Source organism: Dipodomys merriami, unplaced genomic scaffold, assembly GCF_024711535.1.
Source record: "Dipodomys merriami isolate MVZ:Mamm:240054 unplaced genomic scaffold, mDipMer1.0.p SCAF_7, whole genome shotgun sequence".
In the NCBI taxonomy this organism is placed as follows: domain Eukaryota; kingdom Metazoa; phylum Chordata; class Mammalia; order Rodentia; family Heteromyidae; genus Dipodomys; species Dipodomys merriami.
This window is the reverse complement of record NW_027206290.1, coordinates 38,507,714-38,525,096: the sequence shown is the minus strand read 5'-3', so window position 1 is coordinate 38,525,096 and position 17,383 is coordinate 38,507,714. Positions and strand designations below refer to the sequence as shown.

At 40.8% G+C, this 17,383-nt stretch overlaps 1 protein-coding gene across 2 annotated transcripts in view; it reads right to left on the bottom strand.

Moving 5' to 3' along the window:
• Hipk1 (homeodomain interacting protein kinase 1) overlaps positions 1-17,383 on the bottom strand; it is a 56,837-nt gene that overhangs the window by 14,019 nt on the left and 25,435 nt on the right. For both annotated transcript variants that reach the window (XM_070006389.1, XM_070006391.1), the window contains exons 3-10: positions 16,462-16,585; positions 13,234-13,353; positions 12,198-12,284; positions 10,281-10,465; positions 9,034-9,196; positions 8,075-8,300; positions 2,278-2,399; positions 1,326-1,460 (exon numbers count right to left, since the gene is read on the bottom strand). In XM_070006389.1, coding sequence (XP_069862490.1) covers positions 1,326-1,460; positions 2,278-2,399; positions 8,075-8,300; positions 9,034-9,196; positions 10,281-10,465; positions 12,198-12,284; positions 13,234-13,353; positions 16,462-16,585 — 1,162 coding nt within the window. The remainder of the gene's footprint in view (positions 1-1,325; positions 1,461-2,277; positions 2,400-8,074; positions 8,301-9,033; positions 9,197-10,280; positions 10,466-12,197; positions 12,285-13,233; positions 13,354-16,461; positions 16,586-17,383) is intronic.

Here is a 17,383-nt window from a genome sequence, read left to right as displayed (position 1 = left end):
CACAAGACAAAGCATGTAGTTTAATACAAAGCAAGAAATAACATTCCCACGTGAGGCAGAAATCTGGCGTTCCAAGCGACGAACTGCTTTGACAGAGGAAGAACAAAAATATGCAAAGCTTAGCAAATGGCTAGTGCAAACTTAAGAAAAACAGCAAAGGAAAGGTGTCAACTAACATCTCAAACCTCAAAACTATAGATAAGCAAGGAGAAAACAGTGGCTTGGATAAAACAAGATGGATTCTGTCTGACTCCCAGCCCTCAAAATTAATGCTCATGAGGAAATTCACGTGGAGGTGGCGTAGACTTTTAAATACAAAGCAAGTATTTTCCACTCACAAGTACTTCAGACATAACTAAAGTCCAAAACTATTTTCTGAAGGATTCAATAATATTCATCAGGTTTTCAAATGTTTAATTTTAAATCTCAAATAATGAAATGTTAAAATATGCAATAAACAATTCTAAGTCCCCTAAATAAAACACATCCAAAACTCACTCTGGCGCTTACAACTGCTGAGATATACCTCAAAGTCCTGTTCATTTGTTTTTTCTTTCTCCAAGTCTGATGCTACTACAACTGCAGTGCTACTCAATGACTTCTCCCAGAAAATTTCAGTAGAAGAGACTGCATTGGCTCTTCATATTGGTTCTTTAAATCCAAAGAATTGAGTTCTCCTTTAATGTTCATTAGCAACTTGAACTATATTCTAAAGGGAACAACTTTTCATGGGAGACAGAAGTTGCCACTGATTATGAGTGCCAAAAAGACCTATCTTCATGTGTTTACAGAAGGAAGATAGATGTTAACCAATAAAGAATTAAGAGCATCTTAAAATTTCCACATGCACAGAGTTTTAGAAGCTTAAAACAATGGGAAAATTAAAAAGCTAACTTGACAAGGAGTTCAGTTTTTGGACATCTGGGCTGTTTGCCAGTCAAACTAAGGCCATTTCCTTCCTTCTGAAGGACCATAGAGGGCATAAGAGGGCAGAAAATGGGGAACAGTGTTGAGGCTCTTCTGAGGCTAAATCAAGAGCTTCACCACTCTGGCTGGCAAAGAAGAATCAAGGGGTCTGGCTCCTGACAGAGCCAGACTGAACACCAACCCGTGCTTCAGCCAACGTTGGGGTGGAGCAGTGTGACACTGAAGATGCAGCAAGAACACAGCCACAAGATGGCTCATGCTTCCATGCCCTCTGCAAGACTAAGCTACTTTTTTAAAATGAGAAAACCAGAAGAACAGAACAATAACGAACAGGAAAAATTAAAAAAGAAAGAAAACAAAGAAACCCCGTTAGTAACACAGTCAAGTGAGGGAATTACCAGTACAGCAGTGGTCTGTTCAACCAGCGCCGGCCGGCCGGCTGTGCAGCTCAGGGTAAAGGGCACCGCATACTGCGGTGCGATGGTGGCTACTTGAGGGTGGAGAGTTGCTACCATTAGTGGTGTACAGCTTCCCTGAAATGTAGATTAGGCAGGTGAGTGAGACAAACACTGAGGCAGGTCATCTGGATTCAGAAGGGTCCTCAGACCCCATGTTATTACCATCAAAGTTAATTCAAATCACCTAAGACGTACAAACCTCTTCCCCCTCACTGCACAGCTTGAGTTCACTAGGTCAAACATCCATGGCCTAAAGCAAAGAGTATAGAATCTTTCTTGGGCCAGACCCAGAGAATCTGTTCTGGGACAGAACTCACAAAATAAGATTTTTGTATTTCTTGTATGTTTCTGGGCTACAAACATTTACATATAGAATTTATAATGTATACTTGCTATTATAAATCTTGCATGGTTTTTCTCTACTGTCTTAGTTTCTCAATCATCTGGCAAGTGTGACAGCGTAAAGCTTATTACAGCCTAGTTCAACAAGGAATGAAGAAATGGTGACTTCCTGATGTGACTTAGCCTCTCCACTGAAAGCAAAACAGACAATGAGAGGCAATAGTGGAGCCTTGCTTTTAGAATAAAAAGTGCTGCATGTATACTGTATCTTTAAGATATCTAGAGGTAGGGGACCTGATTCCATAACGTTAAGAGTAAACTTAGTCAGATGACCCTTTCTCAGCATCTGGATATTACCTATCCCTGTCAATCTGAGGGAGACACAGGGAGTTGTAGTAATGAAGCAATGAGTATACTGTTACATTGTAATGTTGCATTTTAAGACCACTGAGTCAGAACCAAGAAAGATTTTATAGTCAAAGCAAATACCATATTCTAAAACAAAGTGTCTGTTTTCCAAGTGCTTCAGCAATACCATTCTGGCTTTTACCTGGGTGAGCACTCCAGACTGGATCTGCAGTGGCTGAGCAGCTGGCGCCTGGGGTACAATTGGCACAGCATTATCCATCCTCACAGGGAATCCAGAATGCTTTGTTGTTGCTTGTAGCCCAGCTGTCAGGGAAAAAAAACATCATTGGTAAACTGCTTTGCTGGGTCTGAGGATCATTTTGTTTTTTGTTTTCAGCCTTTTTTACTGCTCAGGTTTTAGTTTCAGACACTCCAGACAAAGGAGCTTCAGTCAGAAATCTTAAGTTAAGAAAAGGTAACTTGGTTCTATCAGTTAGCCAAATGTAAAGACATCTGACACAGGGAGGGCTGACTGTAGGGAATTCTCAGTTTTGTGTGTGTCTGTGGGTGTGGGTGTGCACACTTGTCCATGCACAAGTCTTGGGGCTTAAACCCAGGGTCTGGGCACTGAGCCTGTGCTTCTTTTGCTCAAGGCTAGTACTCAACCACTTGAGACACAGCTCCACTTCTGGCTTTCATTTTGGTAGTTGAGTGGTGATAAGTATCTCACAGACTTTCCTGGCTGGACTGGCTTTGAACCATGATCCTCAGATCTCAGCTTCCTGAGTAGCTAGGATTAGAAGGTGTGAGCCACCAGTGCCCAGAAGGAACTTTCATTTTAATGTTACACAATTTAAAACACAATAACCATCCCATCTATCAGATCTAATGATCTGTCTAACAATCTATCTATCTATCTATCTATCTATCTATCTATCTATCTATCTATCTATCTATCTATCCCTTCAAGTAGTATGATATTTACCTTTTAGTTCATTGGGGAGGAGTGCCTAAGTGCTTTTTCAAATTGTTATCTACTAAAAATAGACTTGAACATAATTATAACTTTATTTATTTGCTTGTTTATTTTGTCAGTGGTGAGGCCTTAACTCTGGGCCTGGGCACTGTCCTCAGCTCTTCAGCTCAAGGCTAGCACTCTCCCACTTGAGCCACAGTGCTACCTCCAGCTTTTTCTGCTTTTGTGGTGCTGAGGAATTAAACCCAGGGCCTCATGCATGCAAAGCAAGCACTCTACCACTGAGCCACCTTCCCAGCCCCATAACTTTAAAATTAGACAGTTGAATTTGCAATCTAAATTACCCTTTTGTTCAGATTTGGGGGGGGAAGGGTTGTGGGGTTTAAACTCAGGGGCTGGGCACTGTCCCTGAGCTTCTTTGTGTTCAAGGCTAGCATTCTACTACTTGAGCCACAGCACCACTTCTTGGTTTTGGGTAGTTTATTGGCAATAAGAGTTATCACAGGGACTTTTCTGCCCAGGCTAGCTTTGAACCTCTATCCTCAGATCTCAGCCTCCTCAGTAGCTAGGAATATAGGTGTGAGCCACCAGCACCCAGCTATTGAGAATACTTTAAAGGATGTTTTGTCTCCTCAAAAAACTTCAACCAAGTTCAAACGTTAGTCATACTATCTTTAACCTGCAGAAAATGAAAGATAAATATACTTTTTGGGTTATGGAAATCTGCTTTTGTCAGTGGTAGCTTTCTGATATAGTTCTCTTATGGTTAAAGAGCAGCTAAGAAAATGGAAAAAGTCTTTGCTGCCTTTGAAAACAGTGACCATATTTTATTTATATTTTTAATTTGCTATGCTCCTGGGATAAATGCTGAATAAATTCCTATAAGATAGAGGTATCTATTATAAATTCTTACAAATAGGAACCTCAAACTAGGAAAAGGGGGTTCAGCATAGCTCTTGTATTTATTTACTTATGTATTGTGCCAGTCCTGAGGCTTGAACTCATGGCCTAGGTGCTATCCCTGAGCCCTTTAGCTCAAGGCTAGTACTTTACCACTTGAGCCACGGCTGTACTTCTGGCTTTTTGCTGGTTAATTGGAGTCTTGCACAGTTTCCTGGCTGTGTTAGTTTTGAACCGTGATCCTCAGATCTCAGCCTCTTGAGTAGCTAGGAATATAGGCATGAGCCACCATGGCTCACTCAACCAGCTCTTTGTTTTTACCAAGACTTAAAAAAAGAGGGCCTTTGAAGTTTTCTCCTATACCTACCCTTTCAAAACTTTCAATTTGGAGAATTTAAGTTTCTGTTTCTTCTAATCCTCTTTAATTTCGCTAACACATTTTGTATAGTGAAGAGGCAAACATTTTATTCAGAAGACTGCATCAGTGACATTTTCTAAGCTTCTTTTCTCTCTTTCTCTCTATCTGACAAGGTTCACTATGTACTCAGACTAGTCTTGAACTCAAGGTCTTCCCATCTCAGCTTCCCGAGTACCACAATTATAGGCAGGCACTATCACATCCAGCTTACTTTCTCTTACTATTACTATAGAGGTATCAAAGGAGTATAATGTATAAATCAAATGTGTAATGTATAAACTTGCTTTTTCCAGCAAGCTAGTTTCCCAATTTTGCACATCAGTATTTTGTGAGTAATTTAACAATAAATTTTAAAGTCTGGATAAGGGAGCTGGGAAGGTGGCTCAAATTCCTCAGCACCACATATACAGAAAAAGCCGGAAGTGGTGCTGTGGTTCAAGTGGTAGAGCGCTCACAGAGCGGAAGAGCTGAGGGACATTGCCCAGGCCCAGAGTTTAGGCCCCACGGGGGGGGGGGGGGGGGGGCATGAGTCTGGATAAGATGTAAAGGTTGCCAGCCATGCAGACCTAAGCAATACAACCTAAAATCTTGTATGCATTCCTAGGACACAGGGACAGTATCCTGACCTCAAGAGGTCAGGATGGAGGAGGTCAGGAGGCAATGTTGGCTAGAAAAGCAAATTTACGACTCCCAGAGTGACAAAAGTGAAAGGGGACAAATATACAAGAATAGCTGCCACTCTACAAAATGTATGTCTATTTTGGTCAACTGGAATTAGTATGACCTATAAAGGAGACTACAGTTATGTAGGCTAAGCCACAGGCACAGAGCTAGGTTAAACTAGGCCTTTTTCCACCATAGCTGGAAACAAAGAATAACAGTACTTTGGGAAGGCTCTCCCAGAAGGCTGAGCTGTTTTATTGATAGTCCTTTAAGCCACTTGGTGAGGCCTAAGGAGGACTGTGTCCTCCAGTGCCAGCATCTGTAGAGGAAGAGGAGGAAAGGAAAGTGGCAACTCAGAAGACATCAGCACTTGGAGGGGCTGGCAAGATACAGTTCCTTAAAGTATGGAATAATACCGCAAGTGACTCATGGTAAGCCCCAGTGGGGGGAGAGGTGCTAATCACTGTCTTGAGTAAATAGTCAAATTACTTTAAGCACAGGAGGATTTTGTCCTTTAGGAACTGGGGATAATGGTTGCTTGGAAGAATATGTTAACACATGTGAAAGTATTTAAAACACTATTTGGCAAGTAGTGATATTATCAGGTATCATCACAACCACTGTCACTTCAAACCTCCCTTTTGTTTGAAAAAAATTATTTTTTTCCCTTTGATGCTAGGACTTAAACTCCACTTCCCACTTTTTGGTGGTTACCTGGAGATGAGTCTCAAGGACTTGTCCACCTGAGCTAGCTTCAAACTGAAATCCTCAGATCTCAGCCTACTGCGTTGCTAGTATTACAGGCAAGCCACCAGTGCTTAGAGGAGCTCTACTAGCTCCTCAGAGGTTATTTATACTTCTAGACGGGGAGGGGGGAGGTAGTAGGACCTTTCCAAAGTTTATACTTACCTAGTTCTTATCAAAAGGGACTATCCCATGCTCCCCCTACCTGTTTATTTTGGTTTACTAAAGGAAAATATCAGGGTCCCACATATGAAAACTATTCCAATGTAATTCACTTTGGAAAAGGTAGGGAAGACTAATTTTCTAAATTCAGTGGAAGAATCCTTCAAAATCTGATGACCCAACGTATAGAGTTTTACTACTATAAAGCATACATTAAAGATAATTTGGTAAGCGAAGCTAAGTTTGCATTTACGGATTTTGAATCTGCTCCTCCGCTCGCCCTGTGGTCTCTCCCTGGTTTACATGGCTACCGCTCTCCTGGCCTCCCGGTAATCTCTCAGTCTCCCCCAGACCCTCACTTCCTTCTGCTTGCTCCGACTCTGTCAGAAACCAAACAAACAAGAGAGTCACAATCAACAAGTAACTGAAGTAAAAAGATAAAAATGCTACCTACTTCGATGAAAGCTATATATAAGAAGCCTGAAACCCAATTTATTCCCATTGAGATTGACCTTTTATTCTTTTCCTTATTTATTTGTTTTTCTTTTTTTAAAGGAACAGGGCCTTGCTGTATAGCTCAGACTGGCCTCCAGCCTGTCTCCCTTGTATGTGTGTGAGCACCAGGCCTTGTATTAACGTTCACAAAGTGTCATCAGAAAAAATCTACAAAGTAATTTAACCTTCCTGTATTTCAGGAAAAAAAAGAAACTAAACAGACTGAATTACAGAACAATAATAATAAAATGAGAATGTAAAATTACTACCGAATGAAACACATTGGGTCATACCCTCTTTCTTCAGCTATTTTCTTCCTCTGTTGATAGAGTTTATAGGAATAATATGATTTGTGAGCTGAAGCAGATATTCCTAAAGTCTATCCCACATAAGCATGCCAGCCTGTAGAACTTTCCAGATCACTATGTCATGATCTTTCTTATTGAAAGTAACTTAAAAGATTTCTACATTCTTCAGCGTGACTTTTACATTTTAGAATAAATTTTTAAATGGGGCATAATTTTATCTTAAAAGATAATGATAGGAAATTCGATTCAATATTTAACAATTCTGCTTTTAAACATTTTTTCCCCTACTACTAGGGACTGAATTCAGGTCCTTACACTTGCCAGACAAGTCCTCTTCTATGTGAGCCATGCCTCTATCCCCATTTGGCACTGGTTATTCTTGAGGTAGGGTCTTACTTTATGCCTGGGTAGGCCTGGGTTGTGATCCTCCTTCTCGTACATCCCCATGTCACTGGGGATGGTAGGGCACAACAACGCACCCAGACATTTTTCTTCCTTTGTACCTGGAATCATGGGTATGCACCATCATGCCCAGACATTAGCTGAGATGGAGTATCAATAATGTATATGAGCTGGGCACTGTGGTATACACCTGTAATCCTAGCTACCTGAGAAAAAGTCTGTGAGATGATCTCCAATTAGCCACCAGAAAACTGGAAGTAGCAATGTGGCTCAAAATGGTAAAATGCTACAGCCTTGAGCAAAAAAGCTCAGGGACAGTGCCCAGGCCCTGAGGTCAAGCACCAGGACCAACAAACAAGCAAAGAACTTATATGATACAGCTGGCCTTGAACTGTGATCTCCCAAGTAGCTAGAATTACAGGCTTTGAACCACAAGGCCTAGCACACAACCAAATTTTTAAGATGTATATATATTCTATATACTGAGATAGATTATACATGTTTAATTCAAGGTTTGTATTAACAGAAGGCCTCAATGTATAGGAAGAAAGAAAAGAAGGAAGGAAGGAAGGAAAGAAAGAAAGAGAGAGAAAGAAAGAAAGAAAGAAAGAAAGAAAGAAAGAAAGAAAGAAAGAAAGAAAGAAAAGAAAGAAAGAAGGAAAGAGAAAGAAAGGAAAGGAAAGAAAAAGAAAAACAAAAACCTGGTAACTGGTAATTCAGGTAAGGGAAGAGACACTGAGTTTCTATAGTAATCATAGAGAAATTACCGTGTAAAAAGGAAAAATCTACTTTGTGATTATCACACAGTTCCAGTTACCGTAAACATCAGAGGCAGAGTTTAACTGGTCAGAGATCAAAACTAAACCACTAGATCTGCCTAGAACAGTAGGCCCAATGTCATATTACATAATACAAGAGTCTCACTACTTACTTTGAAAAGCAGGTGGACATACAATAAAGGTTTGCTGGAATGGATCTGTCTGAGTGCAAATTTGGGTGGTTCCGGGCTGCAAGGACACACCCTGCTGGGCAACTCCAGGGACCGGAGCAGCAGAAGACGGATACAAAGCTGACTGGTAGTTTAGCAATGAGACATCTGAATTAGCCAGAGAAAGAGTAGCAGCTGCTGCAGTAGAACTGGAAGCTAAAACAGTGGCCTAAAAACAAAAGGATGGTATTTTCACACAGCCAGAGATAAGACAATATCTTTACATATACAGAATCTACCCAGAAAAAATTAGGACTAGGTTTAAAAATGTAACAGTAACTATCTGAAATACCTCTCCACTTAGAACTTTTCCCAATCCATAAATGTAAGGCATACTATAAAGTCAAATAAGCAAAAAGTAACAAATGGCTATTCTTTTGTTACTGTACTAGTGGTAGTTATCTATGATTTCTACATAATAAACTGCTGGATAGAACAATATGATTTTTTTTTAAGTACAACAAACTGAGAAATTGGGAAGCTTGCATCTTCAAAAATAAGCCTCAAATTATTAGCAAACAAATGTAAATTTACCCTTGAAAATAATTATTTTAAAATGTAAAACTACCCTTAAAGATAACTGTTTTAAGTATCTTTCAATTAAGTGATGAGATATAAAATCCTTCTCCTAACAGGGAAAAAGAATGTCATTCAATTAGGAGCAAGTAATAAGGAATTTAAGACCTCAGTTATATGACTATGTTTAAGACTTATGAAGTCATGGATTAAGCCTCTGTATTTAATTGTTGTCAGCACATGACATTCCACTCAATTTTCTATCACTTGTGTCAGACAGAAAGTTCTTAACAGGAAGATCATCTGAACACAGGTGTCTTCTTTATCATGCCTGCACCCTCACTCCTTTCTATCCCATCCACGAGGCAAAACCATTTACTGAATACCTGATTATGCACTGTATTGAGCTGGTTGCTGAAGCTCATGGTTAGATTTGTGCTTGTATTTGGTGCAACATGAGTAGTAAAGGGACTCTTGATCTGACTCACTGTATCATACATGTGAACCCTCCGCTTACAGATCTCCATGTTCTGGAAACAAGACTTAACACTGAAAATGAGATGAAAGATTGGTTAAGTGAATATTCAAATTTAAACTGGAAATAATTCAAGATAAAAATGGATCAAAGTTATGTATTAATTTTGCTAGTGCTGGAATTTGAACTTAAGCCTGGCACTGGCTGATGCCTGTTCAGCTGGCACACTACCACTCAGACATGCTTCCAACCTGGCTTTTCACTGGTTATTTTGAAGATGGAATCTCTCAAGACTTTCCTGCCTGGGCTGGCTTTGAACTACAATCCTTCTACGATTCTACAAGCCTTCCACAAAGCTAGACTAATAGGCTCACATTCATCCAACTATTTTGTTGAGAAAGGGGTCTTGAGGTTTTCTGTCCAGGCTAGCCTCAATATGCAATCCTCTTATTCTAAGCCTCCTGAGTAGCTAGAATTACAAGCACTGAGCACAGGCACTGGTTTCAAAGTTTATTATTTTCTAAGCACTTTCAGAAAAAATGAGAGGGGTTTTTGTAATCATTAAAATCGGGGGAAAAAAAGATATCTAATTTTTTTGGGGGGGTCAGTTGTGGGGCTTGAACACTAGGCCTGGGAGCTGTCTCTCGGCTCTTCAGCTCAAGGCTAGTGCTTTAGCCACAGCGCCACTTCCTGCTTTTTCGGCTCATGTGGTACTGAGGAGTTGAACCCAGGGCCTCATGCATGTGAGGCAAGCACTCTACCACTGAGCCACCTTCCCAGCCCCGATATCTAACTCTTAATCTCATGTTTTTGTTTTTGTTTTTTCTTTAAATGAGAAAGATAAGCATCAGGGCTAGGAAGGTGGCTCAGTGGTAGAGTGCCTGCCTTTGCATGCATGAGGCCCTGGGTTCAATTCCTCAGCACTACATAAAGCAGAAAAAGCCACAAGTGGTGCTGTGGTTCTAGTGGTAGAGTGCTAGCCTTGAGCTGAAGAGCTGAGGGACAGTGTCTAGGCTCAGAGTTCAGCCCCACAACTGGCAAAAAAAAAAAAAAAAAAAGAAAGACAAGCACCAGTGAGCCAGTTATGCACCAAGGCTGTTAACCAGACAGTCCATTTATAAGATGGATACACAAATCAAAGCCACATACTGTACTCACTGATTACTATGTGGAAAATCCAGAAGATGAGTCATTGTCACAAACTGATGGTTGAGAGTTTTCAGAGGAGTAATTCTCTTATCTGCATCAATTGTTAACATTTTCTTTAACAGATCAATGTATTCTCTTCGATCAGCTTTCTCTGCCAGCATGTCCGTTCCCTCTAGGTCTGTAGACATATTGACCTTCCAAGGAAGATTCAGAAACGTTTTATTTCTTCATCTAAGCTTAAAGAGCAGATTACGGACTTACTGTATCTGCTTTTCTCTCCAAAAGGAGGAATTAAAGTAATTTTTGGTCAGCATTTAAGCAATGAAAATTCATTTTACAACAGTATAATGATTTTCACAGGAGGAAATGTTTTGTATACTAAGAGGTAGAATAAAGATGAAGAAATTTCTGACATTAAAAATTTGGAACAAACAAGTTAAGCAAAAACAACTGTTACTACATAAATGTAACTTTCTGTTGTTGAAAACATTAGTGCAACATGTTTAAACTGAATCTGAAATATAAGCACTATCATTAAATGTTAGCTATTAAGCAACTACTTATTTAGTAGACAAAAATGGGACAAGAGGGCTGGGAAGGTGGCTCAGTGTAGAGCGCTTGCCTTGCATGCCTGAGGCCTTGGGTTCGATTCCTCAGCACCACATAAGCAAAAAAGAAAAAAGCCGGAAGTGGCACTGTGGTTCAAGTGGTAGAGCGCTAGCCTTGAGCTGAAGAGCTGAGGGACAGTGCCCAGGCCCAGAGTTCAGGCCTCACAACCAGACCCCCCCCCCTCAAAAAAAAGGGACAAGAAAGAAACTTATAAAAGAACATTTTAAAATATTGATATGTAACAAGAACAGCGAAATATATACAAGTTGAATATCCTTTCATCTGAAATGCTTGGGACCAGGAGTACTTCAGAATTCACAGCTTTTGGATTTTAAAATATTGGCCCAGGAACAATGGAAGGGGTGACATAGTTAAGAAGCACTGCGCTTATAAACCTGACTTATGGAATTATAACTTCTTTGTATACCTAAACATTAATAATAGTAGAGGGACTGGGAATGTGGCTTAGGGGTAGAGTACTTGCCTGACATACATGAAGCCCTGGGTTCCATTCCTCAGTACCACATACACACAAAAAAAGCTGGAAAGTGGTACTGTGGCTCAAGTGGTAGAGTCCTAGCCTTGAGCAAATGAAGCTCAGGGACAGTGCCCAGGCCCTGAGCTCAAGCCCCAGGACTGGAAAAAATAAACAAATTAAAAAGCAGAAGTGGTGCTGTGGCTCAAGTGGTAGGGAGCTTGAGCTCAAGAGCTGAGGGATAGCACCCAAGCCCAGAGTTCAAGCCCCACAACCAACCAACCAACCAATCAAAATAAATAAAGAATATCAGCAAAATTACCAACTGAGCAGAGATCTATAATACCTAAATATAAATGCTCCAAAATGTGGAAAACCTTAACCTATTTATTTATTTTGTCAGTCCTGGGGCTTGAACTCAGGGCCTGGGCACTATCCCTCAGCTTCTTTTGCTCAAGGCTAGCACTCTACCACTTGAGCCACAGTGCCACTTCTGGCTTTTTCTGTTTATGTGGTACTGAGGAATCAAAGCCAGAGCTTTGATCATGCTAGGCAAGCACTTTACCACTAAGTCACATTCCCACCCTGAAAATTGCAAGTTTTATGCCAGTACTAAAAAGCATTTCAGATTTCTGAGCAGTACTAGGATTATTGACATCTAATTCTTATTATTAGGGCTCAGGTGTTCTAATAATACATGGCAGAATACCAATGTGCTTTTTCTTTCAAACTGGAAACAAACAAAAAAGACAACAAACTAAGTCTGTCTTTAGTATCGCCAACAGAAATGCATGACTGGAGAACAATATAGACGTCTTGCCTTCTGAACCCACCATTCTTACCTGTGCCATGTCATCTAAGCAGTTAAAAATGTATTTCCGAGCTTCTTTCGATTTTATGCCAGTCTCTAATTCATGTTCTTCAGGTGTCTACAAAATATGCATGTTATTTCCATATTTTAGTCTAAATTAAAGTTGGAACACAAAGAGATAAGTGTCATCATCTTGCCAACCGATGATGAAACAGATTATAACCAGAACACTTGAGCCACATGTGTCCTTGATACCTGACCACCTTTCAACAGTGACACAAATAAACATGAAGCCGCGATGCCACACAGTTCCTGAAGCAAGTCAGGGGAAGAGGCACATTGCCATCTTTCTCTTAAAATTTCTTTGAAATGAATTGATAAGGTCAATGCTTATAGCTCAGCAGGTTCAGAGGCAGAGCCACAGACAATCAAATTACTCAGAGATTTCTCAAGTTAAATCAAGAAGTGCAGAAGTAAAAAGTAGGTACTTGCTGCAAGGAAACATGTAAAGCCTGAATGTGGGGAAGTAGACTATTCAGTTCTTTTTTTATGTTTACTGAGAAGGCTCTAAAATAGTCATTACTAAATTTCACTTAACTGTGAACACTATCCTCCATTACCTGTCCCATCCTCCCCCTGCAACTTCTGGTTCTAAGCACATAAACTTCAGCTAACTGAGTCAGCACTTAGTTATCTTGGGTTTTGTTTTGTTTGTACTGGTTCTGAGGCTTGAACTCAGGGTCTGGCACCATCCCTGGGCTTTTGTGTTCAAGGCTGGTACCACAACTCCATTGACAGCTTTTTGCTGATTAACTGGAGATTCTCATGGACCTTCCTGTTCTGCTGGCTTCAAACCACCATACTCAGATCTCAGCCTTCTGAGAAGCTAGGATTACAGGTGTGAGTCACCAGTGCCTGGCTAATTATCTTGCTTTAACCAAGAATCAATGAGTACAGTGAAGTAATTTTTCCTCCTTCTCTTCCAAGTCAAGGATTTAACAACTAAAGCCTGAATTAAAAAATGGGGGTGGCAGTATGTGAACGGGCAGTGCAGTGGGAAGACAGACCTTAAGCCTCCACAGTGGGTATCCCAAATTAGGATCTCTGTTGAAAAACCTGGTTGTTTTCGTTCCAGCACTGAGAAGATATTCAGCTGGCAGGCCTTGTGTTTGTGAAATGTAGCGAATCTGAAATATCAAAATCATCAATTATCAATTTGGAGTGAAAAGGAAATTAATAAAGTATTGTGAATCCATCCATAGGTAAACATTCATATATTTATTCAGTAACTTCTGTGTTATAATGCCTGCTACTTAAGGAAAGCTGGCTTTGAGGTTTGGGGGGTCTTGGGGGGGCAGTACGAGGGTTTGAACTCAGGCCTCATGCCTGCTAGGCAGATGCTCTACCATTCTCCCCTAGACCTTTTTTGCTTTATTTATGACATAGGATATCACATTTATGCCCAGACTAGCCTGGACTGTGACTCTCCTGCTTAGCTGATGTGAGCCAGCTTTTTATTGGTTGAGATGTGATCTCATGATCTTTTTGCCCAGGTTAGACAAGACCCACAATTCTCCCAGTCCCTGCCTCCCTGGGATTACATACATCATAGTCTATTGAGTGTAATCTTTTCTGTCTTTTTTCTTAGGTTTCTGATAAAAATGTTCGAAACTTTTAGATTCTAGAACAGATCAGAATAACTTTCAGTAAACTTTCTCATGAATTATGTTTTCCACCTGAGTAGCTAGGAGCCACTGGCACCTAGCTTTTTTTTTTTTTTTTTTTAACGTATTACCAACTTAAAAAGACTAGCAAAAATTCCCTAAATTGTCTTTCTTTTCTTTTTTTTTTTTTTTATTTTGTCAGTCATGGGGCTTGAACTCTGGGCCTGGGCGCTGTCCCTCAGCTCTTCAGCTCAAGGCGAGCGCTCTACCACTTCTGGTTTTCTAGTGATTTATTGGAGATAGGAGTCTCACGGTCTTTCCTGCCCCGGCTGGCTTTGAACCGCAATTCTCAGATCTCAGCCTCCTGACTAGCTAGGATTACAGGCATGAGCCACCAGCCCCTGGCAATTGTCTTTCTTTCTTGAGTGCTAGAGCTCTTAACAACTGCCCTACTTGAAATAGCCATCCCCCAAAACTTAACACTCCACTGAGCTCTCTATCTTACACTGTTTCTAATTCAGTCAACACATATTAATCACTTGTACCAGCGAGGACAACAGCTCTCAAATTATGTGTGGTACAACCACAGATGGTCCAAGACCCTTTTCAAGGGGTCTACAAGTAAAAATTAGTCCATAATAACACTAAGAAAGTTGTTTGCCTTTTTCACTCTCCTCTCATAGACAGAGATTTCCAAAGCTGATGTATGATGAGGTCACTGCTGTGGTGGTCAGGAAATCCTAGCTACTAAACCCAAGAGGCTGAGATCTAAGGATCACAGTTCAAAGCCAGCCCAGGCAGGAAAGTCTGTGAGACTATTCTCCAATTTTAACCACTAAAAAGCTGAAAGTGGAGCTGTGGCTCAAGTGGTAGAGTGCTCTTGAGCAAAGAAAGTTCACGGACAGCATCTAGACAACGAGTTCAAGCTCCAGGACCAGCATCATACACAAAAAAAGTAGTTTTAAAAAACTATATGTAATGCATACTCATTCATTCTTTCACTAAGTAGTCAATGAGGCAAGCAACAGTAATGTTTAAAAACAGCCACAGTTCTTGTGTTCATATAGCTTTTATTATAGCAAGGGAGACAGACAATGTGTAATTCAAACTGAGTTAGCATTCTGAAAAAGAAAATGGAGGTCTATAAAAAATGTGCAACAAGGCTGGGAATGTGGCTTTGTGGTAGAATGCTTGCCTAGCATCCATGAAGTTCTGGGTTCAATTTATCAGTACCACATAAACAGAAAAAGTGCCAGCCGGATGCCAGTGGGTCACGCCTATAATCCTAGCTACTCAGGAGGCTGAGATCTGAGGATCTAAGTTCAAAAGCCAGCCTGGGCAGGAAAGTCCGTGAAACTCTTATCTCCAATAAGCCACTTGAAAACCGGGAGTTGTACTGTGGGCTCAAGTGGTAGAGCGCTCGACTTGAGCTGAAGAGCTGAGGGACAGCACCAAGGCCCAGCGTTCATGCCCCATGACCAACCAAAAAAACAAAAACAAAAACCACTGGAAGTGGCGCTATGGCTCAAGTGGTAGAGTGCCAGCCTTACACAAATGAAGCTCAGGGCTGGGAAGGTGGCTCAGTGGTAGAGCACTTGCCTTGCATGAATGAGGCTCCGATTCCTCAGCACCACATAAGCAAAAAGGAAAAAAGCCGGAAGTGGCGCTGTGGCTCAAGTGGTAGAGCACTAGCCTTGAGCTGAAGAGCTGAGGGACAGCACCCAGGCCCAAAGTTCAGGCATCGCGACCAGACCAAAAAAAAAACAAAAACCAAAAAAAAAACCCACAAATGAAGCTTAGGGATGATACCAGGCCCTGAGTTCAAGATCCAGGACTGGCAATAATAATAATAATAATAACAATAATAATAATATTTAGCTTGTGTATGTGAGCATATCTACATGTGCACACTAATACTAGGGTTCTAACTAAGGGCCCTGAGTGCTCAGTGCCCCCTCCTTTTTTTTTTGGCCAATGCTGGAGCTTGAACTCAGAGCCTGGGCTCTGTCCCTGAGACTCTCTGTGTTCAAGACTAATGCTCTACCACTTGAGCCACAGTGCCACTTCCAGCTTTTTCTGAGTAGTTTATTAAAGATGAGTCTCATTGACTTTCCTGCCTGGGCTAGCTTCCAACTGTGATGCTCAGATCTCAGCCTCCTTAGTAGCTAGGATTACAGGGGGTGAGCCTCCAGCACCCAGCTTTTACTTATCTCTTATTTCCACCTTTTTGGTAGTTAACTGAAGATAAGAGTCTTACGGACATTCCTCTGCCTGGGCTGGCTGTGAACCATGATACTCAGATCTCAGCCTCATAGGTAGCAAGGATTATTGGTATGAGCCACTGGGAACTGGCTAATTTTTAGGTATATGTGTATTTGTATTATATATTTTATATATATTGTATTATTGTAGTAAATGTAAAATAGACTATTATCTATGTATATTTCGTGCATTTATGATATACCTAATTTTTCTAAGAATTTCAAGACTGTGAAGTTCAGTATTTTTCAAATCATTGCAACTCTAAAAAAAAAAAATCATCTATTCAGACCCATGCACTTTAATTAAGTCCATGTTGTTCAAGGGGTCATTACTTGTGCTTTCTACTTCCATTCAGATACATACTCATACCTGGTCATATTCTGAAGCACCAGGATAAAGAGGCCATCCCAGAAATAGCTCGGCTATTACACAGCCCAGGGACCACATATCGATAGCTTCACAAAATGGCAATCCAAGAATAATTTCAGGGGCTCTAGCAAAAATAAAAACACCAGGCAAAAATAAACATTATTTGAGGGAATTAACTATGTTGATGTATTGATTGAAGTTATTTAGTAAAACTACAGTACATTTAGTTAATAAAACTGAGAACAATCTTTGGTATGTAATAGTTACCCAAAACCCTTGGAGCCAGATGTGCTTTAGAACTCAGGATTTTGTTAATTATAGGAGAATAAGATACACTCTTAGATGTCCAATAATCAAACATATTCCATTTCTGAAACAGAACACTCAGCAGGATTATTAGTTAGATAAATAAAGACCTGAAGCTGGGCACCAGTGGCTCATCCTTGTACTTTTTTTTTTTTGAGTCCGGTTGTGGGGCCTGAACTCTGGGCCTAGGCGCTGTCCCTCTTCAGCTCAAGGCTAGCGCTCTACCACTTGAGCCACAGCGCCACTTCTGGCTTTTTTCTTTTTGCTTATGTGGTGCTGAGGAATCGAACCCAGGGCCTCATGCATGCAAGGCAAGCGCTCTACCACTGAGCCACCTTCCCAACCCCCATACCTGTACTCTTAGCTATTCAGGAGGCTGAGATCTGAGGATTGTGGTTCAAAACCAGCCCAGACAGAAAAGTCCCCATGAGATTCTTATCTCCAATTAACCACTCAAAAACTGGAAGTGGAACTATGGGTTCAAAGTGGTAGAGTGCTAGTCTTAAGCAAAAGAGCTCAAGGATAGCACCCAGGCCCTAAGTTCAAGCCCCACAGCAAACAAAAGAAGAAGAGGAAGAAGAAGAGGAGGAGGAAAAGGAGGAGGAGGAGGAAAAAG